The sequence below is a fragment of the Drosophila ficusphila genome, unplaced genomic scaffold (assembly GCF_018152265.1).
Source record: "Drosophila ficusphila isolate 14025-0441.05 unplaced genomic scaffold, ASM1815226v1 contig_791, whole genome shotgun sequence".
In the NCBI taxonomy this organism is placed as follows: Eukaryota; Metazoa; Arthropoda; class Insecta; order Diptera; family Drosophilidae; genus Drosophila; species Drosophila ficusphila.
In genome coordinates, this window is record NW_025064737.1 from 26,422,264 (window position 1) to 26,449,148 (window position 26,885).

The 26,885-nt window shown below is 45.4% G+C and overlaps 5 protein-coding genes across 7 annotated transcripts; 3 read left to right on the plus strand and 2 right to left on the minus strand.

Annotated features, from left to right (window-relative positions):
- The first annotated feature begins 1,098 nt into the window (after positions 1 to 1,098).
- On the plus strand, positions 1,099 to 12,330 carry LOC108099672 (transcription factor SPT20 homolog). 2 transcript variants are annotated; one of them, XM_017203310.2, is made up of 4 exons: positions 1,099 to 1,620; positions 9,496 to 10,677; positions 10,791 to 11,844; positions 11,953 to 12,330. In XM_017203310.2, the coding sequence occupies exons 1-4, from the start codon at positions 1,612 to 1,614 to the stop codon at positions 12,012 to 12,014; spliced, it is 2,307 nt and encodes a 768-aa protein (XP_017058799.1). In that variant the 5' UTR covers positions 1,099 to 1,611; the 3' UTR covers positions 12,015 to 12,330. The 2 variants fall into 2 exon arrangements, with proteins under 2 accessions (XP_017058799.1, XP_017058800.1); XM_017203311.2 differs by having other exon boundaries at positions 10,794 to 11,844.
- Positions 12,331 to 13,309: 979 nt separating this feature from the next.
- Positions 13,310 to 14,657, plus strand: LOC108099408 (retinol-binding protein pinta). Its single transcript, XM_017202922.2, is given in 4 exon segments — positions 13,310 to 13,535; positions 13,538 to 13,776; positions 13,901 to 14,130; positions 14,195 to 14,657. Coding segments are annotated over 4 exon segments (819 nt in total). The 5' UTR covers positions 13,310 to 13,384; the 3' UTR covers positions 14,394 to 14,657.
- On the minus strand, positions 14,653 to 16,674 carry LOC108099409 (MOB kinase activator-like 1). The gene is made up of 3 exons (XM_017202923.2): positions 16,262 to 16,674; positions 15,791 to 15,957; positions 14,653 to 15,735 (listed from the first exon to the last, which is right to left on the minus strand). Exons 1-3 carry the CDS (start codon positions 16,273 to 16,275, stop codon positions 15,257 to 15,259), a joined length of 660 nt encoding a protein of 219 aa, XP_017058412.1. The 5' UTR covers positions 16,276 to 16,674; the 3' UTR covers positions 14,653 to 15,256.
- Positions 16,675 to 16,754: 80 nt separating this feature from the next.
- LOC108099407 (nucleolar protein 56) lies at positions 16,755 to 18,724 on the plus strand. The gene is made up of 3 exons (XM_017202921.1): positions 16,755 to 16,885; positions 17,048 to 17,450; positions 17,507 to 18,724. Exons 1-3 carry the CDS (start codon positions 16,883 to 16,885, stop codon positions 18,589 to 18,591), a joined length of 1,491 nt encoding a protein of 496 aa, XP_017058410.1. The 5' UTR covers positions 16,755 to 16,882; the 3' UTR covers positions 18,592 to 18,724.
- A 78-nt stretch (positions 18,725 to 18,802) lies between these two features.
- Positions 18,803 to 26,475, minus strand: LOC108099406 (clathrin interactor 1). 2 transcript variants are annotated; one of them, XM_017202920.2, is made up of 6 exons: positions 26,144 to 26,475; positions 24,979 to 25,180; positions 24,564 to 24,921; positions 24,408 to 24,504; positions 23,593 to 24,338; positions 18,803 to 19,756 (listed from the first exon to the last, which is right to left on the minus strand). In XM_017202920.2, exons 1-6 carry the CDS (start codon positions 26,194 to 26,196, stop codon positions 19,287 to 19,289), a joined length of 1,926 nt encoding a protein of 641 aa, XP_017058409.1. In that variant the 5' UTR covers positions 26,197 to 26,475; the 3' UTR covers positions 18,803 to 19,286. The 2 variants fall into 2 exon arrangements, with proteins under 2 accessions (XP_017058409.1, XP_017058408.1); XM_017202919.1 differs by lacking the exon at positions 18,803 to 19,756 and adding an exon at positions 20,068 to 23,329.
- Between the last annotated feature and the right edge of the window lie 410 nt (positions 26,476 to 26,885).

Here is a 26,885-nt window from a genome sequence, read left to right on the forward strand (position 1 = left end):
TTTTTGGCTCGCTTTTGTGGCTTTCTGTTGGTCTTTACGAGGCATTTGCCAAATAATCTGCCGCTAAGAGATGCGACTCTGCCCTCCTCCCAGTGGCATGTGGAAACTTGTCGGCGGAAAGTGCTTTTCACTGCCTGCCGATTTCCCATTGACAGAGGATGGGATTCGGGTTCCACTCCCCCGCCAGCTGGTAACTTCCCAGGCAGGTTACGACTCCCAAAAAAGGTGTTATGGCACCCACCAGCAGGCATTTGGAAATGCCCAAAAGATGTTATTAAATGCAATGGTTCATTATTTACTCACTCATTAAACAAAAGTGTTTCAAATTCAAATCATTTTCTAATAGGAAAACTTATTATAAAAGCTATGCTTTGATAGGTCTTAAATATATGTTTAAATTGAATAAATTATATAAACCTTTATAGTTTGTGTTTACTATAAGCGCTTCCAGGTTTTGCAAAAATAATTGCAAGTGTCGAAGAAGACCGGAAATGGCAAGAGGCATCCGGAAATCGAGTATTGAAACATGCGTCTTCAGAAATGAGTTAATTTACATGCTGAATTGGCGATAATTCGAGAGAAATTCGCACCGCGAAGTGGACCAAAAAATTGGCCATCCACTCAGCCACGAGGAAGTGGCAGCAAAGCCAAGTCCAAAAGCCAACTTTGATCCGCGGCACGTGTCTAAGTTGGCCCCAACCAGCTTGGGGCAGAGTGGCTTTTAAAGCTGTGGGCCAGGATTCGGAGGAAAGCGGAGCCAGCGAGGTTGGGTAACTGGGAAAGTCTGGCAGCGAGACACGCATAAAACCAAATAAAATAAAATTAAAGATAAATAAATGCGTAAAATGTAATTAAACCGCGGGCTGCAGTTCCACTAGAATTCCGTTGCGTCATAATGGCCATTAAAGGCGTGAGTTGTGAGCTTGCAGTTCGCTGCGAGCCAAGTTCAAGCTTAAAACAACCGTCGTAATGAGCTGGCATTCATTCATCGCCAACTGGCAACGGCAACATGCACACCAGCAACATGTTGCCGCCCGGCAGCAACATCTGCAGCATCTTCAGGCCCATGGTTTTGCTTTTGTCTTCGGCCAGGAAACCTCGAGTCGTTCGCGCCTCAGTCTGCAGCGAGCGTTCAGACGGTTTGGTTTGGTTTGGTTAACTTTTTCTCTGCCAGCGGTTGGCCGCCCCAGCGCTTAAAAAACTCTAAAAAAAATCAACGCTAATAGGCAACCTTTAAGCTGGAAAAATACAAAATCTAACTAACTCGGAGCCGCGAAAATTATCGGCCGGTGTGAACTGTTGTTCGCTAATTCGAAAATAACGATTCGAAATTTGGCAATTAATCGAAAACAAAGTGCAACGAGGAACGGTCGACAGCCTGCGGCATATGGGCACTATATAAATCAAATGAATATAATCCCAATAAAGTAAAGGAAACGTTAGCAGCTAATTCGCATTTGATTAGTTTATGTTTCTGTCTCGACTCGATTATTACGATTTGATTGCGTGCATCATCCGAAAGCGAAGAAGAGATTGAGGTGGAGTGGTCATCAAGCCATCGGATTACCGAGCTATAAAATTGGATATAACCCAGTTAAAATCGCATTCAAAATGCTGGTGGTAAGTCAATTGTTAACCTACTGGGACGTACCCAAATTATTATTACTTCAGCAAATAAATATTACTTGATTCAAAGTTGATACATGAATTTCAAATTTAAAATTGAAAGTTCGGATGATTTGTTCTTAAAAAATACAAAATAAGTTATAATTAAGAGAAACGTATCTTAGCCTGATTTTAATTGATGAACCGAGGAATCCCCTTAGACTTGTCTAAGCCAAATAGAAATTTCACTTAGCTTGCTAATTAAATTACCTCAATTAGTAAGACACAAGACCCCGCCCGTTTTTTGCGCTTTCAAATCTTGTGTGTGTGGGAGCCAAATATTATGATCTGACAGCTTTGATTGACGCCGATCGATCAGATAGCCCAATCATGAATATATGCATGGGATTTCTTCGTTTTTGGCAAGACCAAATTATTGAAAGTCATTTGCCAAGTCATTTGTGTAATGGGTTTTTAATGCCGTTTAATGACTCCGTTTCGGAGCCAATAAAACAATTTAATTAGCGACATATGAGACGCATTTGATGAGTATTCCGGCTGCCGATCGAGTTGTTTTACGACCGTTAATCACTCAAAGTCCACTTAGTGACTGACTTAGTGCCTGATTAAGACCGTTAAAAGCGACATAAAAGAAGTGGCTCTAAGGTCGAAATGAGAACGGATGGCGCTTATAAAAAGCGTTTTGGCCACAGGTGCCTGTGGATCGTTAAGCCCAATTGGATTGGCCTAGCCATGAAGGATTTATGGGCCTTCTGGCCCGCATGTAAGCCATGTCGGAGTCCACACCCCGGGCATATCCGATTTCCAGCTTACGCAATCGACAGTTTATGGCCAAAATTCAAATGGCCAGTGCGACCTGTTGGCCAGCCAAAGTTGAGAGCTGGCCGCAGCCTTCGACTGGACCCGAGCAACCGGATAGACTTCCATTTCGAGTCCCAAAACCCAAACCCAAACCGAGACCGAGACCGATGCCAAAACCAATCCCAGCCCAGCCAGCAAGTCATCTGCGAAGACGTCCCAAAACGCAAGATGTGTGTAGATGCCTGCCGTTGTTGACATGCAATAAAATTTCACTTTTCACCATTGCATAATTGCAGTTTGACAATGCTTAAAATTGATTATGCTGCGTTTTCCTTTTTTCGCTTTTTGCTTGCGTTGGCAAAAAGCGTAGCTTCCTTGCCTGCCGCTGATTTCACCAGCCCAAAATTAGCCAGCCGGTCATAAATCATCCAGGGGCACTCAGTGTCAAGGGATTTGCATTGGCTTCATAAAAAAATGTGAGCAAATATTTAGGAAAACCCTCGAAATATAAAAACTCATAATTCCTTAACGCCTTGGCTTTTATCTATAGTAAAAAGCTTCCCTTAATTATCAGGTGAATAAATCTAATAAAAAGAAAACTTCACTAAGCAATATAAAATCAAGAGGGTTGGGTAAATTCCGAAAGTCAATGGCCACTTCTTTCTTTCAACAGACTTTATCACCTTTGAATTTCCGAGCCCATTTCTGTAAGCCATTTCAATTATTTTTTTAAAAACAAAAATTATATAAAGACGTTTGAAAGATCTGCCAAAAAAAATCTAATCTGCGCAGTTATTCCGCCGCAATGACCTTTCAAAAGCAAACACAATGAATCTTCCATTAATGAAAGCAAGGCAACGCAAACAATAAAAACATATAATACAATTGGTTTAATAATGACCCGAGTCATTGGCTATCGTTCCCCCAGAGTAAGATATCTCTCTGGAACACACGTTAGTTTCTCTTCCCCATTTCAATTATCGCTTTCAAGGGCCGCGGGCTTCCGATTTTCACAGTCATTGATCGGGGAATGTTATTTGGCTGGCTTATCGGACCTGCTGACCCGCCGCCATTGTAGGGTAACAAAAGTAAAAGTGCCACACACTCCTCACTCGCTCACGATCGGCGCTTCATTCACAAGATATCCGATTCATGGATTCAACAAGAAATAAATAACGAGAAAACAAACGCCCGCACACCGAGCGGGCGAACGAACATGTATCGTGCGGGAAGATCTGTATCTAAAGCCGGGCTCTGCACGAAATTGTGCAATTGTCAAAATAGCAATTTACAATTTACAATTTACCATATGATAGATGGGCCACCGCAAGGATAGGGAACGGTGAAACCCCTCGAATAAATCAGCGCCACTTCAGATGGATGGCTAAGGCCGCTGAGCAAGTGCAATGTGACGGGATGGGATGGAATGGTGGTCATGCAACGCTTTTAGGGGGAGTTTAGTGTCGAGTTCGTTGCCTAAGTCTTTTGTTTTGTAAACCCATCGACGCATCTGCCCGGCGAAAGGTCAACAGCAGCACTTCCAGCTGGCAATTGCGGTTGGTTGCTGGTTGGTTACTTGGTTGGTTGGAGTGGTAACTGGCACACGATGCGGCACACACAATGTAAACGATTTACATAATAATATGTAACTATATAGACGGGGCAAACAAAGCTTAAAGCATTTACCACTTCCACCGGCCACCGATGATCGCGGCTCCATCTTCATCTGTGCGGCATCTTCATCTCGGCCGGGCTCTTCCTCGACGGTCTTCGATAAAAGTGAAACCGAAATTGCCGAGCACACGGCCCAATGATGCCATTGACATTGCATTTTTGTCTCGACGCGCCATTGGATGTAAGAGCAAAACAAAAAGCGAAAAAATTGTAAAAGAAAACACTGAGATTTCCCTCGGCCCCTCCCCAAAATCCAACATCTTCGAACTCCCGAACGAACAATGGGCAGACATTACGCGAACCGAGCGGCAAACAGAAATGATCGTAGGATGGAAAAACCTTACTTACTTGCTGCGCCTGTATGTGCTGCGGAAATTTATCGTAATATGCGCACATTGGTAATTTTGTCTTATTTTATTATGAAATGCTGTGTGGCTAAATAAAGGCCGGGGAGATGGCAAAAAGCGTTGGTCAATAAGCCCGCTCTTCGGATTTTCACCCGGCCACTAATGCCAAGGAGAGTTTGGCGCCGCAAAAAGAAATGTCGGTGGAAACCTGTTGGAACAGCATAAGGCATGACTTTATTGTTATCTGCCTGGCAAATTGAATATGAAGTCCAAACTTGAACTTCAGCTGGCTATCGGCGGTCCATCGGCAAACTTGACCTCTGGCCAATCAGGCGAAATGAGATGAGCCTCGTTTGTGTCTGCCTCGTTGAGATGCATTATGGATATGCCATGTCTATGACGGCTTACACGCAACCGACAACCCAACCGACAACCCAAAACCCAATTAAATGCACATAAATATGCAAATAACAGTCAGCCGAATGGGCCCTAATCGAAATGTAAACAGCTATGAATTCGATTTGCCCGAAGACCCCTCGCATATCGCGATATCGCATTATTGGTCAATATCTGGCGACCCAATCAATGCCAATCAAAAGCCCGCTTCCATGTCAAAACAGCCTAGGCCCAGAGATTAAGTTGATATCACATCGAGACAATGCCACGAAATCCGAGATCAGGGCGCGTCAGCCTCGAAATGCGAGTGTGAAATTATGCAAATGCTCGGGACCAGCTATATAGCATCGCTTTTTTCTTGAGTTGGCTAGCGATAGCGATGGATGGCTCCCATTGAGAGAAGATGCTGCCGAGGCCCACACACGCAATTACGCAGGTTTTTTATGGGCCCGTGGACAACGAAGCTTGGTAGCCACAAAGGCAGTTAAAAGCCCATAAAATACTGTAACGAATTTATTGGGCAACCGAAATCGAGGGGGGATCGTCATTGATAAAGGCCACAAATGGTAGCAAAGACATCGATTTGTTCATGCTTTTACAATAATGCTCCCATTCAAATTTTACTTAAAATGTTGCAGAAGTAAATGTTTATTCTTAATCATTCAAATGTCTTTAATAAATAGAAAAAACATAGAATAATAATAGAAGTAAAATCACTTTGTTAAAACTATCTAAGCTACAAAAAGCATCTGCAATCCAATTTTAACACAGTCTTCTTTAGCCATTGATTTATGATAACCAAAGAAGATTTCTGTAACACCTCTGCATGTGATAATCCCCATTGTTTTAGGTATCAACATAAATTTGCCTATGAATACAGACCAATTTGTATATCCCAATAAAATGCCATTTAAACAAACTTTGTGGAAAGATGAATATACCCATAAAAGACTTTTCTCCAGATCATCAATCGTTTATTGGGGCGTGAGCTCGCCTCGAACTGGCATTTATTAAAATATATTTCTATTAAATGCGCTTGCATCTTTGGGGATTACAACATAATCCGCACAACACCAACATTTATGCTGGCCCACATAAAACATAAACAGCAATTTGCACCGGCTCGCCAATTGGCGAGGAGTTGGATGTTTTGGAATTGGTGTCGGGATTGCGATATGCGAGTATGGCGAACTGTTACATCCAGAGCCAGATAAACAACTTTCGGCCGGGTCTCGAAATTCGGGGTTTATCATCTGGCCAGCTGCTTAATAATGCGTGGCCAGTGGCTTGTGGCTTGTGAATTGTGAATTGTGGATGCAACCAGCACGGGTTTTGAGCCACAAGCTAAGTGCGGAATGCAAAATGCATCTGCAGAATGCGAATGCGAAATATCTGAGGTGCAGCGGCGCTCAGCAGGCGTGAAATTAATCACAATAAAAACGGGGAAATCCATTAAACTCCTCCCCCAACTGACAGCTCGAATTACTGGCATACGAATATGATGTGCCATATCTTCATTGTTGGCCAGTGGAACTGGGTTACCCAGTCCGCTCGTCGAAAGCGGAGTTTCGGCTTTGGCCAGTTTCGCATTATGCAATTGCCGCTTCTCTCGGCCCGCGGAGATATTTGCTTACCTCGAACGGGGGAAACAATAAAGAAAACACTTTCAACCCACACACAGGCGATAAATAAATTGTATAGACAGCTCTGGGCCATTACCCATTGAGGCACTGCTAATTTATTGGCGTTGTCCGATTGTTGTTAAATCACTTTTACACTTAGCCGCATGTTTGTGGCCAAGACTTGCGGCTTCGGGCCTTTGCGGAACTCAGCGGCCGGCTAAAATAATTATGGATAATTAAAGGAATTTTATTGAACTGCCTGGCGGCGGTTTACGCGCTTGTTAATTTCGTTTGCAATGTGAATATATTCACCTAATTAAAACGGAAATCTGCGGCGCCCTTTGATTGTAATTTTAGTTGGGAACTGGCGCGAATTTCAAGCAGAGAAATTTTTAAATTGCCGCGAGGCTTGTTAACCTTCAACCATGCGAAATTTAAATACTAAAGCCATTTGATAAATCACATGTTTAGGCAATAAATATTTATATAAGCAAATTAGATCACAGTGCATCAAACAGAGGGGAATGCACTGTATCAATAAAATGTGGAGAAATGCATACTGGTTTTCATTGAACCCTTAAAAATATAAAATTTAATTATAGCAACATAATGAAGAAATCCACTCTTTTGGCACAGACAATTATAAGCTAATACTTCCGCAAACTTGGCTTGGAATCTTCGTGTTTTAAAGTGCCAAACATAGCAGGGAAATGGCCCGAAATGAAATAAATGGAAATGCCCACATGCAATTGAGCCCCATGCCTTTTAATATAGCTACAGAGATTCCCAACTGACCATTACGATTTATGATGATTGCTCTTTCTTTTTGCTGTGCCCGCGGATCGTCCTCCTCTTCCTCCTCCTCCTCCTCCTCCCTCTCCATTCCCCCTTTCTCCTTTATACCTTTAAAGCCACCCGATCCGCGAAATCAGAGCCGGTAAACTTGATTAGCTTAGCGCCAACTTGGCGCGACTGACGGACTGTCCGCCTATTTGACTGACTGACTTAATGCCCACTATGATTTCCATAGTGAAATTGACGCAAATGAGCAGCAAAGCAGACAACGCCATCGATTTTGTTGGCCAAAAAGCCAGAAAGCGAAAAGCCAGACGGAAAGTCAATAGCAAACTAGTTGTGCGGAGAAATGACTGCCGACCGAAGTTATTTCCCATCAAAAGTGGTTGCCTCCTGGACGTTGGTGTGGCCCGAAATGCTTTGCCCTTTGGCAGAACTTGAACTCTGGCCTTGGCTGGGGCGGAAGGCGGATGCCAGTTAAATTGTGAAAAATAATGGTTATTTTCACCAGTCTGTTTAATGTGAAAACACTCGAGTCATGTTCGATTTTGTTGGAACGGACATCAAAGGAGACATCATCCATCGGTCATTCAAAGGCAGAAAAGTAGAAAGTTTGGGGCGAACTCCAGTCAAAGGTGTTGAGCAGAGTCGAATGATTTAATCAACAGACAAGATTAATGAACGATAGGGGTTTGCCCGAAAAAAGGCCTTTATAAGTTTGCCATTTGCTCTAGTCCGTGCTGAAAAATTAAACCCAATTTGTAACTTCAACAATCCAGCCAAGCATTAATATAAAGTTACATTTACTTGATTTATCATCATAAATTTACACAACTTCTTGAGTAGAAGACACTATAGATTTAAAGAAAATTCAAACTATATAAAACTGTTTGCCTTCAGTGAAAGGTAAAGATTTATGCAAAATTGGCATGGCAAATCGCTGGAATCCTTGCTGCGAAATGGGCTTTTCATTTCATCTGCGGCTGCTGCTGCTGATGATGCTGGTTAAATAATTTCCAGCCAGCCAACGACTGGGCCACGATTGTTCAAATTTGGCTAGAAACGCGGAGTAATGCCAAGTGCCAAGTGGCAACAACGTGACTGCCACACAGAAATCCTGGGCACCCAAAACGAAACCAGAAAACCAGAAACGCAGACCAAGCCGAATAACGAAACCAAATCAAAGCGGGAAACCCACGTAGCTCCGGCGACAGGTGGTCAGATGGGTTGGCTTTCCGCCAGAGAGCCCATTCCCCCGGTCGTTGATGCAACAATTAGCCTAAGCACTTGGCCACAGCCAAATAAGCGTTGCAAGTTGCTGGCCAATTTGCAAACGGTCTCGCCGAGCCGCAGCCGAAAACCACCAGGAATCAATCGCCAAGCTGTTGAAAATGGGAAATTGTGCAAAGGCAAAGGCCCAACGCAGCCACCAATTCCCCCGAAAAATCCAAAAGGAAAATCACATCCCATGAGTGGGCAGGCTGACCGGCAAAAACTATGTAAAATGCGTTATGATTTTCTGTCTGTGCAAATGCCGGAAAGATAACCACGCCGCGATTAGCAGGCTTCGGTTGGAAAAACGAAAAGCGAGGGGTCACAATCCGCAGACACTGCATGCATTTTCCACCAGGTTGCGAAATTTCCCGCAATTGGGCTTGGCTATTAATTCGGCAAGGAAAATGCAATCGAAATTTCAATGAGTTCACTTCACAAATCTTTCGTTACTTCTTACAAAAGATATCTCAAGCTTTACATTTTATAAATTGGTGAATGGAATTTGCATTAAATTACAAACAATTAGGACAAATTATCACAAATGTGAAATATATTGTTAAAAATATCTGACCAGCTCTATTTATAAATTAGTTAAGGAGCAAACTTTGTTTTTTATGCAAGGGAATTTTTTCAGTCCCAACTCAAGCGAACCTAAATTTATGATTTCATGAATTTTCCAGCCAATTGCGTGTAAAGAAATGCTTCAAGAGTTGGCCAACTCTGAAAATGGCAAATTGTACTTAAGCTCGTTCCACGGCATGTGAAATGTTTAAGGTGTCACAGGCGATTAGCCCAAGTGCTTTGGGGCCCAAGGTGGCTCCAACTAGCCGAGCATCAATTGCCATTAAGCCAAATGAGGCTTGAAACTTGGGCTGCCGACCTTATTAAGTTATTAAACTTTAAACGCAACCATTTATGTTTCCTCTTTTCATGGTTTTTTTTTTTTTTTCCGAAAACAGAGACATTTAAACAGTTTGCCTTGGGCCCTGCTGGTGGTTCTCCTGCTGGTGGCCTTTAGGCTCCACGTAGCCACCTCGGAATCCAGTGGTGAACAGAAGGAGGAGGTGGACAGTTCCAGCACGGAAAGCAATGAAATCATTCCACGGGAGGCCATCCAGAAACTGGATTACTCCGTGAGACAGGCCTTGCTGCGAGCAATCGATAAATTGGAGCAGGAGGAGGCGGCTGCGGCTGATGTCACGGAAAGTGGAGAGGAGAGTCCGAGCAGCAGTGGCTCCCGTTCTCTGCTCCGAACGGAGACCTCCACCCTGCCCTCCCATCGCGAGAAGGACGAGATTCTGGAGGAGAGCACCAGGGGAAACGAGCCGGAGCCAGTGGTGCCCACTGTCCAGTTCTACACGGCCACCTTCGACGAGAAGAACGCCCAGGAGCAGCTGCTCTCCTCCTTCATCGATCGCTCCAAGCTGTGGAAGAAGACCACCCTGCGGAAGCAGAACTCCCCCGCCATTTCCCTGCCCCTCGAGCCAAAGTCCGTGGAGCCGGAAGGTCCGGAGAATCGCCAGCTCACCCGGAGTGTGGACAGCTCCAGCTCGGGATCCGTGAGCAGCAATGAGATCTCCCACGACAGCGGCAGCCACGAGATCAAGTTCGAGATCAGCAATGTGAGGAAGACCACCACGCCCACGACAACCACGACCCCGAGCACCACAACAACCACAACGCCCAGACCCCGAACCACCAGAAGACGAACCACCACGACGACAACCACCACCACAACGACCACGCCGAGACCCACCCACAACGAGGATGGGGAGAACATAGAGCTGGTGGACAAGCAGGACATCCGCATCCAGGAGGCGCCGCTGGTGACCGCCTTCACGGTGGATCTTGACGAGCGGGGCACGGCCCACAAGTTCCGCCCACTGCTGGCGGGCAGCCAGCGCAGCGGCGCCTTTGCAGCTCCTCAGCAGCAGCAGCTGCCGCACATCGGACCCACCATCACCAAGCTGAATGTGCTGGAGACGGAGCCGCCGGCCACTCCGCTGCCCACGCAGTTTCCACCCACCAGCAGCAGCAGCAGCACCACCACCCAGATCAGCACGAGCCCGAGCACCACTGCCGGAGGAGGTTTCTCCACCACGCCCGCCTTCCTGGCCAGCTCCACCAACAATTATGTGAAGGTATACCAAAAAGATTTGAACTGTGATAAACCGTCTTACAAAATCTTTCATTTTAATTAGCAATGTATTATTTTTACTGTTATTTAACTATTATTTTTGTAAAACCACTTCAGCAGGAACCTCTTAACAATCTTTCGGAGCCGCCGAATGTAAACAACTATCTGATTGAGCGACAGCGGGCTCTGGAGCAGCAGATCTACCAGCTGAAGGTTCAGGCGCAGCAGCAACAGGCTCTGATCCTGCGCCAACTGAAGCTCTTGGAGGAGCAGAGCCAGAGTCGGTTCCAGGGCACACCCATTGCCCAACCCAGCACTCTGCAGCCACAGAAGCAGCAGCAACAACAGCAACACCTTCAGCAGCAACAGCAGCAATTGCCGCCGCAAGTACAGCAGCAACAGCAGCAACATGGTTCGCTGGATGCCATTCAGACGGGCCTGCAACCACCCTCGTTGGGCGGTTACTCCATAAGGCCTTCGGTGGAATTTATACCCAGCACACACACCAAGACTGTTATTTATCCCACATATCCAATTGAGCAGCAATTGCCGCTGCGCGATGCCGTTTCGGGTCATAAATTCGCCCTGCACAATGGCAACATAAACGGCAACAACTATCAGAAACCGCCGGCGAATGCAGTGCAGCAGATTTTCCAAAATTTGCAGCAATCTCTGCAGAAATCGAACGAGAGCCCTCAGGTCCAGCCCTCCAATCAGTTCAACTTTGCTCCGGCCGAGGCGGCTCAACTTCAGGCCTTGCCCCATAACAATTACAAGCCGTTTCAACAGCAGCAGCAGCAGCAGCAACAGCAACTGCAACCTCAGCAGCAGCAACAACAGTTGCTGGTGCCGAACTACGTCAGCAATGCGGTGTTCCAGCAGCAACAGAGGGCTCGCCAATTCCGCCAGGAAACGGGGGTGGGCAACTTCGGGCTAAATCCCAATGTGGAGATTCAGCCGAGCAACTCCTTTGCCACCACAATTGTTAGCCAGCAACCTGGGCTCAATTCCAATCCCAGCCTGGAGAATCAGAACTTCTACAGGCAACATCTGACGCCGCAGTTGAGCAACCAGTTGCAGCAGAACGCCCAGCAATACCTGCAGCAGCAACAGCAGCAGTTGCAACAGCAGCAACAGCAGCAACCACAAGCCAGCAGCGACATTAGTCCAGGTAATGCACACTATAGGAGCAGACCGAGTAGCCCCAGCGGCAATCCTCTTAGTCAATTTAGCAGCTTAAGAAATCTTGACGAATTGAAAGTAATCAGTAAAGTTTTAGCTCTCAACCACGGGATACCGCAGTTCGCCTCACAAAACCTGCACTTCAACGGGGCCTTTTGAGCACTTGCACCACCAAACCAACAGCACAACCACCAGCACCACCATCCCGCACCACAACCAAGCAACCACAACACCCACTGTTTCCGTTTCCGGTCCTGCTCCTGAGTCCCTTTCACCCTGAATCGAAAAGCAACCGTCCTACCACTTGATTTAAGTTTTACGTCCAACATCTTTGTAAATATTCATTCTATTTTAAAACTTAAGAATCGATCTAAGAAAAATATAAAACAGAGAGCAGGATGAGCTACCAGGAGAGAGGAGGAGGATCAATTTTTGGTGAGGCAATTGGCAGAGCAATGTGTTGAAATGTAACAATTATTTATTTTCTATGTGAATAAAGTTTATTTTAAAGTACAACTTTTTATTATTTCTCCTTCAAAAGTTTTAAACAAAAAAAAATAAATAAATAAAACTCTTATAGTAAGCTCAATCAGTTTTCTTTATTGATTGCTTCATGTGTAAAATTGATTGGGGAACAGAATTGGCAGAAGCAACACTAAATTACGCTTCTTTGGTTCTTCGGTTGGCTCTGGGAAAACAAAAGGACGAGCTAAGCCAGATCGAATAGCTTAAAAAATTTTTGTTATTTAACGTTTTAATTTTAAAAATCATAGTACTGACCACTTAAGGCATCCACGATATTATCAGAAGCCGGTTGGGCGTTTGCCAAGGCAAACAGGACCAAGCAAACTAAAAGGAGACGCAGAAGCATGATGATAAACGTTGAAACACAACTGTAGATTTTCTCAAAAATAAAGAGTTTATATACCACAAGTAATTCATACACCTGCCGTGAAAAAAGGGAAAACCGTTTGTGAAGTTACTTCATGGGCTCATCAATCATTTTTCGAGTTTTGACCTAAAAAATATCATACTAATGAAACTAGGTTAATATGTTTTGCTTTATCTGTATTTCAAAAGTAAACCTTTGTAGAATAGTTAATTTATTATGCTAAACGATTTAAACATATTTTCAATTTTTCAATATTAAATCTGAAAAACCGTTACGAAATTAAAGTTAACGGCAACAAACAGAGTTTAAAATTGTCCATCTCTAAAATGCATACTTCCGCGTCTATCGAAATCGCCAAGTTTAAAATAGAAGACGAAAATTCAGCGTTTTTCGCCAATCAATTCGAATTTAATTAATCCAATTGCGCGAAAACCCGACAATTAAGCTTGCAATGGATCAGCAACTATGTATTTTTAGAATTCACCAGAGCGAAAGGCTGACGAAACAAGCGATTAAAACAGAAAACCGCTGAGTGCGCGCAAAAGCTTGAAAAGCTTATTTTGGCGAGAACATGTCGCTATTTGTTTATAAACAATGGTTTTAGTTTGCTGTCAGTCGTCGTCCCCAAAAGTGCGGCATGTGGTCGCGCGGGAGCAGTTCGAAGAGGCAAGTGGCCACCAACGACAATGACCCCGAAAAGGTTTTGAAACAGGTGCAGGATCTCAGCGATTGGCTGGTGGCCAATCCCCAAATCAACGGATGCAACACCTTCGAAAACCTGCATTTTTTCTCAGAACCTCAAAGTACGATGTGGAGCGAACGAAGAAGAAACTAAAGACTTTTTATCAAATGAGAGCGGAGCGCACTGAGTGGTTCGATAATCGCGATCCGAAGTTGCCAGAAATCCAGGAGCTTCTTAATCTGGGAGTATTTCTACCCATTGGTCCCGATGCGGAACAAAGGATGGTGGTGGTCATCCGGACAGCGGCTCACGATCCGAAGCTCCATACTCAGAACAATGTTTTTAAGGTGAGTAGGGGTAACAAGCGTCAATGTGTTTTTTTTTTTTTTGATATCACATAATTACAAAAATTGTATCTTTCTGGGTTTAATATATAAATACATACATTTATTCTTGAACTTTGTTTTCCAGACCAGTAAAATGATATTGGACCTGCTCCTAAAGCTGGAACCGGAAACTTGTGCCCGCGGAATGGTGGCCGTTCTAGACATGCAGGGTGTCCAACTGGGTCACGCCCTTCAAATGAATCCCAAACTCATCAAGCGATCCGTGGAGAGCTGGACCGCCTATCCATGTCAACCCAAATTATTGGAGTTTACCAATGCGCCGCGCCATGTTAACATCTTTCTAAATACCTTCAGGTGAACCATATCATACACATATCTTAAAAAATTAACTACTCTCAACCCTAATCTAACCTTTCAGAATATTTATGACACCCAAGATTAGATCCCGACTCTTTATCCGTCGCGAGGGAACCTCTGTGATCTGTGACCATCTGCCTAAAGAGCTGGGTGGACAAGGTCTCAGCTACAAGGAGCTCTCCCTCAAGTGGAAACACTTGGTGGAGGACAATGCCGATTTCTATGTGGAGCAAGACAAATACAAAAGCCAGCTCAAGTGATTGGGGTTAGTGCGGCGACAGTGATAAGAAGGCGATTAGCCGAATGCTATAGATTAGTCGCAAACATTTACAATGCGCAAATGCACACAGGCTCATATTAGTTGTCATCATTTTGAAAAGGGTACAATAAGTATCCACTGAATCTTAAATGTATATTGTAAGGCATTACTTCATACCTTTTAAAAGGGGTATTTAATCACGATAATGTATTTTGTTTTTGTTTTTTGTTTCTAAATAAAGTGTGAATGCACGATAAACGTAAAAGAGAGTTTGCTTTATTCATAATATTCTCTTTATTAGTATAAAACGTATCAAAAATGTTTATCAAGTCTACAATTATTATCAGTTATTGGGTGCTGTCGACCGTCGCCTCACATTGCTGGGGTTTGCATTACAAATTCGCTTGATCCGCTTAACGACGCCGAGCTATAAAGCGATAGTTTAATAGTAATAAATACATACAATACATACAGAAAGAAAAACGATAAACAAGGAAACACGCAAAATTTGTGAACGTAATATTGGTTGTTTCTCGAAAGCGGGATGTGTTAGTTGTGGAAGGCGTGCTGCTGCTGATGCTTTTGTTTTCTCCTTTACATATACATATAAATATGATTTATACTCCTTAAAGTTACGATTCACATATAAAAATATAGTAGTTGCTCTGGATCAGCAATTAGCCCGCTATAGTCGACTTTGTTTGGGTTTTTTAGTGGGAGGCATCCCATGAAGCAGTGAACGAAACTTAAAAAGAAAGGCGGTAACTAACTAAAGCGTAATACAGAGCGCTCCCATCACAAGTCCAACTGCAAGCCCAGGCCACCGCCACCTTCGCCGGAATTTCCGGCTCCCTGCAGTGATTCCTATATCTGCCGCTCGTCCTTCGCCGTCAGCTTGTCGATCAGCTCCTGCAGCGGGGCCAGTTCGCGCCGCTCGATCAGGTTGAACTCCTGAACGAAGAAGATGAAGTGCTTGAAGGACGTGTTCAGATGGGCCTCCTCGCCCAGCGTCACCACCTCTGTGAAGTGCTGGTGGTAGATGTGCGCGTACACGCGGAACAGTCGCTTCAGTATGGTTTTGGCGGAGGAAAGAAAGTTCTTTGGAAACGGCACGCCGATCTTGGAGGGAAACAGGGTCTCGTCGTCCAGCTGGTCCTGCACCCAAGTCATCAGATAGTCGATGTACTTGGGGGCGCTGCACTTGATGGGCTTCTTAACGGTCAAACCGTCGGCCCAATGGTACTCGTATTTCGGACCAGCCGACATGATGCCACAAGTCTCCTCCGTACAAAACTCGGTGATAGTGCCGTAGAGCATGTTAATCTGGTTAAAGAAGTCCACAGCTAAGAAGAAGAAAGATGAAAGATGATGTTCCGGAGTACCGTGTACTACACTCACTGTTGACGGCCACCCACTCGTTGAGATCCTCCCCATCCGGCAAGGCCACTGCGTTGCGCAGGTTTCCCGATCCCAAGGTGGCTGCCGCATGCTTCATGAGATCATACTGGTGGGTGCCCTCTGGGATGTTCTTCTTGGGCTTGAAGGTCTTACTGGAACGGGAACCGCTGTGGGAAGAGAAGAGCGGTTCAGTCTGGAGATCAATAAGAAAAACAACATAAAAACCCATTGGTTTTTTATAAGTTTAAAATCTCTACTTCACGAATTGATTTTTTAAACGAGTTTAAGAGAGGTTGGTCGTAAAAGAGTTAGGAAAGTTCCTCTGCATGGAGTTGGGGACTTCACCCCATCGAGCGAAAACAAAGCCAGAAAGTCATAATAGGGGGCGGGGTGATCCAAGCTTTCTTTGTGCTCGAAAGGACTGCGGTTTGCGCACTCTGTTGCTTTTTTTGTTTTGCCCCGAGAACTTACAACAAAAAGTCCATTGCATTCAGTTATTGTGCTTCGCCCTTCACTGGCCTCCAATGGAATTTTTCTCTACGTTGACTTTTCGGCGAATGGCACACCGCTTTTCCGGCTCTCCTGTGACGTGTCAGCCGATTTATTCAGCCGATTTTTACACAATTAACGCCGAATAATAATCAACAAAAGTGACTGGAATCCGCAGCAGGTTTCTTTCTCCCCCGAGTCAACTGCAAAGTGATGTGTGAGTTCCAGTCGACACGGTAGTTCCAAAGACCAACAGCTGATGCGAGCGATTCCAGGAAGTGTGCAGAGCCAACTATTTATTTCTGTTGTGTTTATAAACGCAAAAATTGTTATAAATAAAAATAAAATTGCTTTCACACACAGAGACAGTTGCTGAAGGTGCGAGCAGGACAACGCGACAGGTTATCAGGTTATCAACGTGGCCAGCCTGTTGAAACTCAAGAGTACGGTACACTGGTATTTTTTCTGGTATGTCTCTTACGTTCCCAACTTGACATACTGCGGTCACACTTTGATCGTAGCACGTGGAAAACAACTGTGGGAAGCATCGTGCGTGGATAAAATATATAATTTGTATAAAATCGGCATATATTCGGCATAGTCATGGTAAATATTTGATTTTTAAGCAGTAAGCTTTTGATGTTTCAATAAATATGTGTAAAGCTAAAATGTTTTCTCAATGAAAACTAACCTTAACAATGGAGCACCCTTAAACACATGTGCTTGCCACCGCACCAAACTGATATTTTCTATTTCCCCCTCCTCCAGTCGAACCTGTATGTGCTGTACGAACATGCGGCGGGCTTCTCGCTCTTCTCCGTTAAGGAGTTCGAGGAGGTGTCCATGTTTCTGCCCCAGGTTGAGTCCTCGGTGACAGACCTAGCCAAGTTCAATTCGATTGTGAAGCTGGCTGGATTCGCGCCCTTTAAGACGGCCATCGCCGCCCTAGAGAACATCAATGCCATTTCCGAAGGCATTGTGCCGCAGGATCTGCTTACTTTTCTCGATGACTTCTTTGCAAAACTGAAGAAGAAGAAGTGCACACTGGGCATCGCGGATGCTAAGCTGGGAGCTGCCATCACCGAGGCGATTGGCGTCCAATGCAGCCACTTTGGAGTAGTGCCCGAGATCCTGCGCGGCGTTCGCTTTCATTTTGCCAAGTTGGTCAAGGGTAAGCTATTATTACACCTTTCGTAAAGCACTTTTTCAAACCTCTATTATCTGCAGGATTTACGGATAAGTCAGCGGGCGTTGCTCAGCTGGGTCTGGGCCACAGCTACTCGCGTGCCAAGGTCAAGTTCAATGTTCACCGTTCCGACAACATGATCATCCAGTCGATCGCTCTGCTGGATCAGCTGGACAAGGATGTGAACACATTCTCCATGCGCATACGCGAGTGGTACTCGTACCACTTCCCAGAGCTGGTGAAAATCGTTCCCGACAATTACATGTTCGCCAAGGCGGCCAAGTTCATCAAGGACCGCAAGAACCTCACGCAGGAACAGCTGGAGGATTTGGAGAAGATCGTTATGGACTCGGCCAAGGCGCAGGCCATCATCGATGCTGCTAAGATGTCTATGGGCATGGACATCTCTATTGTGGATTTGATGAATATTGAGTTGTTCGCCGAGCGCGTTGTGAAGCTCTCCGAGTACCGAAAGAAGCTGTCCACCTACTTGCACAACAAGATGAACCTGGTGGCGCCCAATTTGCAGTCCTTAATTGGCGACCAGGTCGGAGCTCGCCTGATTTCGCATGCCGGCAGTTTGACCAATCTGGCCAAGTACCCCGCCTCTACGGTACAAATTCTGGGTGCTGAGAAGGCGCTGTTCCGCGCCCTCAAGACCCGTTCCAATACGCCCAAGTACGGTCTTATCTACCACTCCTCGTTCATCGGACGTGCTGGCCTGAAAAACAAGGGTCGCATCTCCCGCTTCTTGGCTAACAAGTGCTCCATTGCCTCCCGTATCGATTGCTTTTTGGAGCAGCCGACCAGCGTGTTTGGTGACACTCTGAAGCAGCAGGTCGAGGACCGTCTCAAGTTCTACGAATCCGGTAATGTGCCCCGGAAGAACATTGAGGTCATGAAGGAAGCCATTGAAGCCGCTGGCCAGGAGGCGGCAGCCACTCCTCAGTCGGAGAAAAAGAAGAAGAAGAAGAAGCGATCAGGGGAAGATGAGGCCGAGGCCAATGGAGCCAGCAATGGAAACGGAGCCGCTGCCGAGGATGAAAATGGCAATGGGAATGACAGTGGGGAGCCAAAGAAGAAGAAGAAAAAGAAGAACAAAAACAAGGAAGCCGTGGTGGCGTAATTGTCTCCATTACATTCAGCTTAGTTTTAAGTTCAAATCTACCTTTTACTTTGATGCTTCTTTTGTATTTTCTTGACCCCAATGGATCCTACTTCTATTTTAATAAACACACTTTGGAGGATATTCCCCAGAACGTTGTCTGTCTTTTGATTTGTAAGTCAACTCGTTAAATTGTCCAGATTGAAATTGGAAAAACAAATATAAAGTTCAATTATTGGTTTCAATTCTTTTATATTTCATATTTCTTTTACATTCAATTTATATACAGACACATCGTAACGTTAACTATTGCTAGAATTGTTTGATTTCATTATTTGTAGTATTTTGTTTAACAATTTCAATGATGGATCGCTCAGCCGTCCGTCCGCGCGTTGTGCTAACAAATCCGTTCAGTACAACCATTTATTCAACTACTCTGTATTGCATTTAATGACGACGACATTCAATTTCCGAGTGGACAATCAGGACGGATGTGGAGTTCATGGGTGTGATCCGAAAATTGCATCGGGGGAACTTGTTTAACAATAAATTTAGCAACAAATTGCACGCTTCGCAAACTTTATACAGCAAGGGGAAGGTAAACGTAAATAATATGTAGAACTGACAAGTATAGCGATCGTGGAAATGTGAATGTGGGAGTGGAATTTTTGGGGATTAGATCAAGGCCGGGGTGGGTTAAATTAGGCTAAACAATATCATTGAAACAAGTCGAATGCCGACGAGCCGTTGTTGTTGTTATTGCTGTGGTTCTGCTGCTGCTGGAACGCTCCAAAGTTGGCAAATGCTGGTTGGTTTTGTGGAATGCTTTGCTGCGGCGTCGCAGACCCAAAAATATTGGGGCTAGTCATCGGGGAGAGTCCGGTGAATCCACCTCCCGTCTGGACATTCAGTGGGGCCTTCGCCGGACTTTGGGTCTTCAGGGCGTTCATGGAGGGAGCCGGAGCACTGGACTTGCCCGACTTGCTCATCAGCAGGTTATCGAGGTCGATGTTCATCTTGCCGCCCTTCAGGTTGCCCGACCAGGTGGCACCCACATTTGTGGGCTGAACACTCGACGCGGTGGTGTTGTTGGCTCCACCGTTGGTGTTGTTGTTATTATTGGTCACCGACATGGGCTGCAGCAGATTATTGCCCGTGACGGCGGCGATGGGAGGCAGCATATTGTCTGGAAAAAAATAGCATTCATATTATTTGGTGTTTTGAAATTCGGGTTATAGTTCGGTATACAAAAAGCTGGTTTGAATGTGTGGCTTCGATAGAATTGCAAATGCGGCTACTTGGTGATCGGCTAATGAGGTGGTCACTACTCGGAAGCGTTTGCGCAGCAAATCAAGTGCAATTACATAGTTAAAGAATATGTCCGTATATGTTGTACGGCTACTGCGCTTATTGTTGTTTTACTGGGGTTGGTTTACCTAATGAGACCGCGGCTGCGGTGGCCGAACAATGCCCGGAATATTGAGAAATGCTTTTCGATTCACCATAATAAAGTACATATATTTGAGAAATAAAATTTGATCCGATGTGTGTGTAGTTTGCAATACAAATATGCAGTAGGAGAAATAAATAAACAAAAGAAAATTGTTTGAATACATTAAATCCGTATATATATGTATACCTGCAATACAATGGCTTTGCGGGCGAGAAATACATAGGCATTATATTATTCTAGCAAAAAATACTCTTCTGGAGTTTTATTTTTAATATGAAGGACACCGTGTTAATTGTTTTTTGGCTTATTTTCCGACAAAATAAGGAATTCGAAAGTATTTTAATAGCTAAGTTATTTCTTGTTTGAATAAAGAATTAAGGATTTTTAACCTGGGTTACAAAATACTTGGCTTAACAATTTGTTTACTTTTCCATTTACTCTTTGGAAGAGGAACGTGCTTATGTATTTAAAATACAGTGTTTAATGGTTTTTATAAGTTTAGTTTCCTTTAAGATGGTTTTCAATAGCTAAGCTAGGCTGCCTGCTCCGTAGCGGCTGAATCGAACAGCTTGTAGCAGGTGTCCAAGATGCTCTGGGCCAGATCCCGGCACTCCTCCGACGTTTCCCCGCCGACAAGAGGCGATCGTATAAAGTCCTCCAGCCAGCGTCGCAGCTCATTTAACGACTCGGCAAAGTGCTGGGCCAACACATGGCCAGGAGTGGTGACCAGAGCGATCCCTATCAGCTGCAGAGTGGCCGCTCGCACGCGAGCCTCGGCATTGAAGCGCACAAAGGCGCAGAGGTCGAAGATTTCGCGGGTCATCGCCGGCAAAAGTGGACAATTCTGGGAGCACATGATCACCACAGAGAGGGTGTGCAGCAGATTCACTAGCAACTGGGTGTCGATGTCGTGGGAAATGTTTTCGTATTTGACGTAAAGCATCTGGCGAGTTCGTTGGCCCCTCACCAAAGTAAAGAAAAAAGTGCCTGCTACCGGGTGAAAAGGATTGGGCTTCTCTACTCGTTCCGCAGTCTTTGGCTTGGAGAAATACCGTCTGGTCTTGGCACGCAGGCGTTCGCGAATTATTCGCTGGGCAGCGGCCAAACGCGCTGCAGGATTCTCCTCTTCCTTCTGGAGCTCGAACTTTCGCGGCAGCTTAGCTGCGGGTGGTACAAGATCCAGGATTTCACCCTCGATTTCCTGCTTATCATCGCCAGAGAGTTCTTTCGCCGCCGCTGCCAGAACCTGGAGGATCAGAATGCGCACACTGGCCGCATAGCTGGAGTTATCCGTGTGGAACTGGCGGCACAAATACTCGGCACAGGGACCAGGATGTGCCACACAAATGGCCACACAGCACTTGAATTGCGTGCGCTCAAACTGCTCATAGTAAAATTGCATTTCCAGTACTAGGAATAGTTGCAGCAGATCAAGGGCCAACTGGGTGTCGTGCCTGGCCAGCTGATTCCGGATAAGCTGCTCCGCTGTGGACAAAGCACCCTCAAATACCTGGTAGTTTTCTACTTTAGTTCGAAGGAGTTGAAGCAAGTCCATAACGAATTTGGGCCGCTGCTCAATGGTGCTGGTTATGTCGTTTGACAGATCATAGGGCTTCAAATCATCGTCGTCCTCATCAAGTGGCTCATCATCATCTGAGTCCAGCTGCATGTTCATATTTTCTGTTTTGGCAACTGGTTTCGCCTTGGTTTCGATTTTGGGGTGACTGTTTTCCTCCTTCTCCCGCGTTGTGCTCATAAACTCCCCGAGGTGTGATTCTAACTGCAATAAGTGATCCCCACTGGGTTTCTCATCTAGCTTGACCTTGTTGGGGCACTCAAATTCAGATAATTCATCAAACTCCTTAAAAATGTTCCAGTGCAACGTCTCTTTCATTGTCTCGTAATCAAAGCGTAGACGATCTTCCTCTTTCGTATCGGGCAAGGCCATGAAATTGAAGATAAGTTCCACTGTCTTCATGCCCACGTATCGCTGCAACGCATCTGGGGATTGCAGATGGTTGCTGAGTCCATCGTGCAGCTGACGTTTGGTGTCCAAGTCCATTTCGAGTCTCTTGCAAAGGCATTTGCCCGTCAGCACCAGCAATTTAGATATGGCCAAGTGCTCCTGGCTGTTCAGCTTGTGCAAAGTGATGCGCTTGGACCAGATTCCCAGCAACTGGTTAAACAGAACCTGCAGCTGAGCAGGAGCCACCACGTTAAGATAGCTAGCCAATGTCTTGAGCTGCTTGTTCTCCACTGGTGTTCGTTGCAGAGGCAACTTCTGGAGTAAGCTGTGTTTCCAGTGAGGGGTTTCCAAACAATCTGCACCCAAAAGGACATAGAGATTCAATTCCGCCGAAAGAGCCGACTGTGCTGTTTTTAAGCAGGCAGCAGGGTCAAGTTCCTTTATGATGCTATGCACCACTTTTCGTCCTCTGGGAGCAACTGCGTAGTCTTTGAGCACTCGTAGGAAACTCTCCAATGTTGGGCCATCGTAAATTAGGTTTATAAGCTGTGACAAAAGCCAGGAGTAGACTTCCAGATCGAAGTATCCCTCGATGTCTTCGCACTGCAGAACAAAGTGCAGAGATTTCAGCCACTGCCGCATCAGGAGTTGTTGATACTGGACTGGGGCAAACATCCCTGGCAGCTTACGACCCAGTCGATTTGCTACTTGGGCTGGCAAACTGATGAGCATTTGAAAGAACGCCTTTATCTGGGCGTCCAATTCCTCCACCCGCCTTTCCGGCATCAGTTTAATAGTCCGCGCAAATCGCTGCATCAAAGTTCCTCTCTGGCGAGAGATGTGTAGCAAGGCGATGGAAACCAGGCCGTCATCAGTCAGTAGTTCTTTCAGAAAAGAGGTAATAGTTTCGGGAAGATGATCCAATTTTTCTTGGAGCGTCTCGAAAGCCACGCGTATATAATCAAAACTGTGATCAAGCTTAAAGAGGTTCAGAACAGCCACATCCCGCGAGGGTTCTGGCCAATCCCGGCTGAATAGGGCGACCAATTGGTTTAGCACCGCTGCATAATCTCCGTTTGCAATCGAATTCCAGTCACACGTCTCACGATCGAGGCCCACGAATTGTTGCGGAGTGGCAAACCCGGGCAGAGCGTTTGAGTGATGCAGCTCCTTTAAAACGTCTGCCACTTGGGCAGCAGTAGTTGCGCTCTGAACCTGTCCCAAGTCACGCAGCTGCTTCTGCGCCTTGGCCAAAGCCAGCCGCACTGACTCCGGTGGAGGTGGCGGCGGAGGTGAAGGCGATATTGAATCGTTCCCGGACGCCAACTGCTCTTCGACAGCTGCGAGAGAGAATGAGAAGAGAACGAGTGCATCCGATTGGAATATGTTGCCGTTTATGTGTGGGAGGATGTGGGACTTTGTTTGTGTATGGGGTTGGGGAGCTCGAGGTAGAGATAATGGCTCTAGTCAAGCTCGGGCGCGCCTTCATGCAGCGATTCCTAAATACATCATGAAGTAACTGAAGCCAAGACAAGTACTCTAATCCTAAGCCTAATTTAAAATTACGACTAGTTTAATCTACGAGAACCGGACGTCAACTTACCCATGGGCATGCTTTGGTGTATGGACAGATCGCCCAGGCCCGCCAGGAGATCTGTGGCCGTCGTAGCCTCGGGCGAAGTCGCAGGAGCAGCGTTGAACAGGTCAAACGAGTCGTTTGCTGGAGTGGCGGTCTTCAGAAGATTCCCATCCAGGGCAGAGGTTGAGTTCGTCGATCCTTGGAATGCGGCAAAGTCGGCGAACTCGTCGTTGCTCGCCGGTATCAGCCCCGTCGAAGGTGGCTCACTAACCGGGTTGCTACCGAAAGCGGTGGCAAAGTCTCCAAACTCCTGCTGGCTAGCATCGCTAGCGCGGGGATTAAAATCATCGTCGTCGTCTACGTTCACTGCGGCACTGTTTAGGGTCTTCTCCTGCGCTGGCGGTGGCGAGCAAGTCTTGAACAGATCGTCCAGCAGATCGTTGTTATTGCTTTGCGTGTTATTGTTGGCCTTGGAGGTGGAAGGTGATGGGGAGCCGCCGCCCATTAGATCCACGCTGGTGGGAGTATCACGGTGCGTGGGCGAATGGATGCCCGCAGCACCGCCAGGCGCCGGCTTGCCAAAGTTGGCCGCCGCACCCAGATCGATCTTCTTTTGGGACAACGCCGGCTTGGCGCCCACTGTTGAAGTTGGCTGCTTGGAAACCGGCGAGCTGACTGCCTTCGAGCGAATGTTCATGTTGAGGCTGGTGGGCTTCGCCTCACTGGCCACTTCGGCGGGACTGGCGCGGTCATTGTAGCGATAGTTACGTCTGTCAGCGAAAAAGGAATCTTTTTTTAATAACAGTGCTAAGGGATAAGGAATTAATAAAAGCTCTTGCCTTGGGCTGGGTGAGTCGCTATCAGATCCCTCGCGCTCTCCATCGTAGTGAGTATCATCATCTTCATACCGATCCTTGTCGGCGTTTTTGTCGGAATCTGCGGATAAATATATATCAACTACTTGTGAGCTGCTTAGTGATAGACTCCGATCTTACACCAATTGTCTCCACGACTTGAGCGATAGTCGCCGTCATTGTAGCCACCGCCGCCGCCTCCTCCTCCACTGTATCCGCTGTAGCCACCGCTTCGCATGCCCATCGCATCGCTACTCATGCCGATGTACTTATCCTTGTTCTTCTTCGCCTTCTTGCGCTCCTCGCGCAGTCGATCATCATCCTGAATGAAGTCTATAAGCTCTCGTACCTTATGCCTAACGTTAATACCCTGATCCTTTCCGCCCTCGTCGGTGAACGTGTAGTTCTCCAGCGAGCGCAAATCGTAGATGTGCTCCCGGGAGGAGGTTACAACCCGCTCGGAGCCATTCCGCACCAAATAGTTGAGCAGGAGGAGACTCTATAAAAGAAATATATGAATATGAATATATTTAATTCGTTTAAGTTGAAAATATACCTTATAGGTGCGACGCCAGTTGGTTTTATTGTCCTGCAGCATTCGCTTCCACAGCATGGACATCACTTCCGGAAACGTCTCGTAGGAAAAGGTGGCGTAGGCCAGCTCCTGCATGAGTGGTCCTGTGGGCCCCCAAGGATCGTCGTTAGTGGCCTCCCGCACCTTTCCCTCTGTTTCCGTGTAGTTCATTACGACATTGGTGCTGTTATCGAATTATGAAAAAAGGCAAAATTAAATATTTTTGTATCCTTGAAATATCAAAAATTTTATAGTTTTGTATACGCTTTGCATTTGCAAACCAGAAAATCCATTTTTGGAAAAGTAAACGTATTTACTCGGGGCTTTGATAAATTCAATAAAGTTGATAATCGTAGAGATATAGCGCCAGTTAATCAGAACTGGTATCTTTGGAAAAACGAAGTGTGACAATGCAGCTTTACAATGCCCAGGAAGAGATAAATAAATAATATACCTCGGGTGCGACGGTGATAGACGTTCAAAACGTGATGGAAGAGGGCTATTTGTCGCAACTGGGCCAGCCTTATCAGTCCGAGATAAGCCTTAGAAAAAGTGTACTCGAATACCCTATAAGAACTCCAATTAACCTAATGTTTTGGGTGACATTGCTATTGAAACTTCATTGGCTACAAATTTCGGGAACTTTGGAGGTCCCACCCCATAAATGGGGGACAGGTGAAAGGGGCTAGCGGTAATTAATAGCTCAATGGCGACACAGAAACACCCGTTTCACTGGAAAGCCTGGAAGTGGAAGTGTTAACACAGGTGGAAACATTTTGTTTTATTTGGGCAGTCGAAAGCAAACAAATTGTTTCTTGATAAAGCCTCACACACACATACATATACTGATGGATATCCATATCGGAATGTGTGTTGGTGTGAGTAAAGCTCGTTTGGAATCACGAACAACCTTGAAACAGGTAGAAAAGTGAAGCTAATTCAGCACACCGATGCAGTGCATCCAAAAATAAGACACCCCTATGGTTAAGCGGGCTTTGATCAGAAAATATAATTTTTTATGCCAATAAGGAGAAGGGGGCGTGGCGGGAACTCGGGAACTCAAGGCGTGGGAGTCGTCACATTCGTTCGATTTTAAGGCAATGTTATACACACTTCTAAGTCTGTTCAGATATGCCCAGTCACTTACACCTTGTCCGCCAATTCGCGCACTTTCCACATGCTTATGAACTTATCCACCATTTTGGAGCTATCGAATGCTACGGAATTTTTCACACAATCTCGTCGAAAAGTGGCTGGAAAATCCAACTACAACAAGACGTCGAACTCGTTTTCGCTTGGCGTGCCGTTTTCTGTGTTTTTCTCGTTGCCGTGTTGCACTTTTGCATGAAAACTGCGCACTCAAATCGCACTCGCACTATCCGCCAAACAAAAACGTAAAAATTTAAACGAAAATTGTAAAACAAAATCACAGCAGCTAATTTTTTTGGTGAGCTGTCGTGTCTAGAGATGGGAAAGCATCGACGGAAACATCGATGCATCGAAGTTTTAAAGTACTCTAACGGCGACTATCGATGGTTTAATAAAATTAAAGCTTAAAGGAAAAAGAGAATTGGAATTTGAAAAATAACTTTATTCTAACACTTAATTCATCCTAGGAGCGTACGTACTACTTCCCTCCAAAGTAGTGGGAAAAATTGTTTTCGAAGTCAACGTACACAATTTTTGATAAGCCCCTTCGAAAATATGTTTCTGCTTACGCGATTGATTCATCACATATTTGGACATAAACTTTTTATCTCCAAACTTTTATTTTTTTATTCTTTTTTTTTTTTTAATTTAGAAACAAATACCAGTATTCCCCAATAGCAGTGATACTCGAGTAATCTCTCTTGCATAAATAATGATTTGTTTATTTGAATTAAAATAAC

Coding starts and splice junctions, on each gene's coding strand:
- LOC108099672 (XM_017203310.2), top strand. Junction 10,678..10,790: donor CCACCAACAATTATGTGAAG/GTATACCAAAAA, acceptor AAACCACTTCAG/CAGGAACCTCTTAACAATCT. Junction 11,845..11,952: donor CAGCAGCGACATTAGTCCAG/GTAATGCACACT, acceptor GTAAAGTTTTAG/CTCTCAACCACGGGATACCG.
- LOC108099406 (XM_017202919.1), bottom strand. CDS start 26,196: ATGGTGGATAAGTTCATAAGCATGTGGAAAGTGCGCGAATTGGCGGAC. Junction 25,181..26,143: donor CGCGAATTGGCGGACAAGGT/GTAAGTGACTGG, acceptor ATTCGATAACAG/CACCAATGTCGTAATGAACT. Junction 24,339..24,407: donor AGCGACTCACCCAGCCCAAG/GCAAGAGCTTTT, acceptor TTTCGCTGACAG/ACGTAACTATCGCTACAATG.
- LOC108099409 (XM_017202923.2), bottom strand. Junction 15,736..15,790: donor CGAGTGGGTGGCCGTCAACA/GTGAGTGTAGTA, acceptor TCTTCTTCTTAG/CTGTGGACTTCTTTAACCAG.
- LOC108099407 (XM_017202921.1), top strand. Junction 17,451..17,506: donor TTTTGCCAAGTTGGTCAAGG/GTAAGCTATTAT, acceptor TATTATCTGCAG/GATTTACGGATAAGTCAGCG.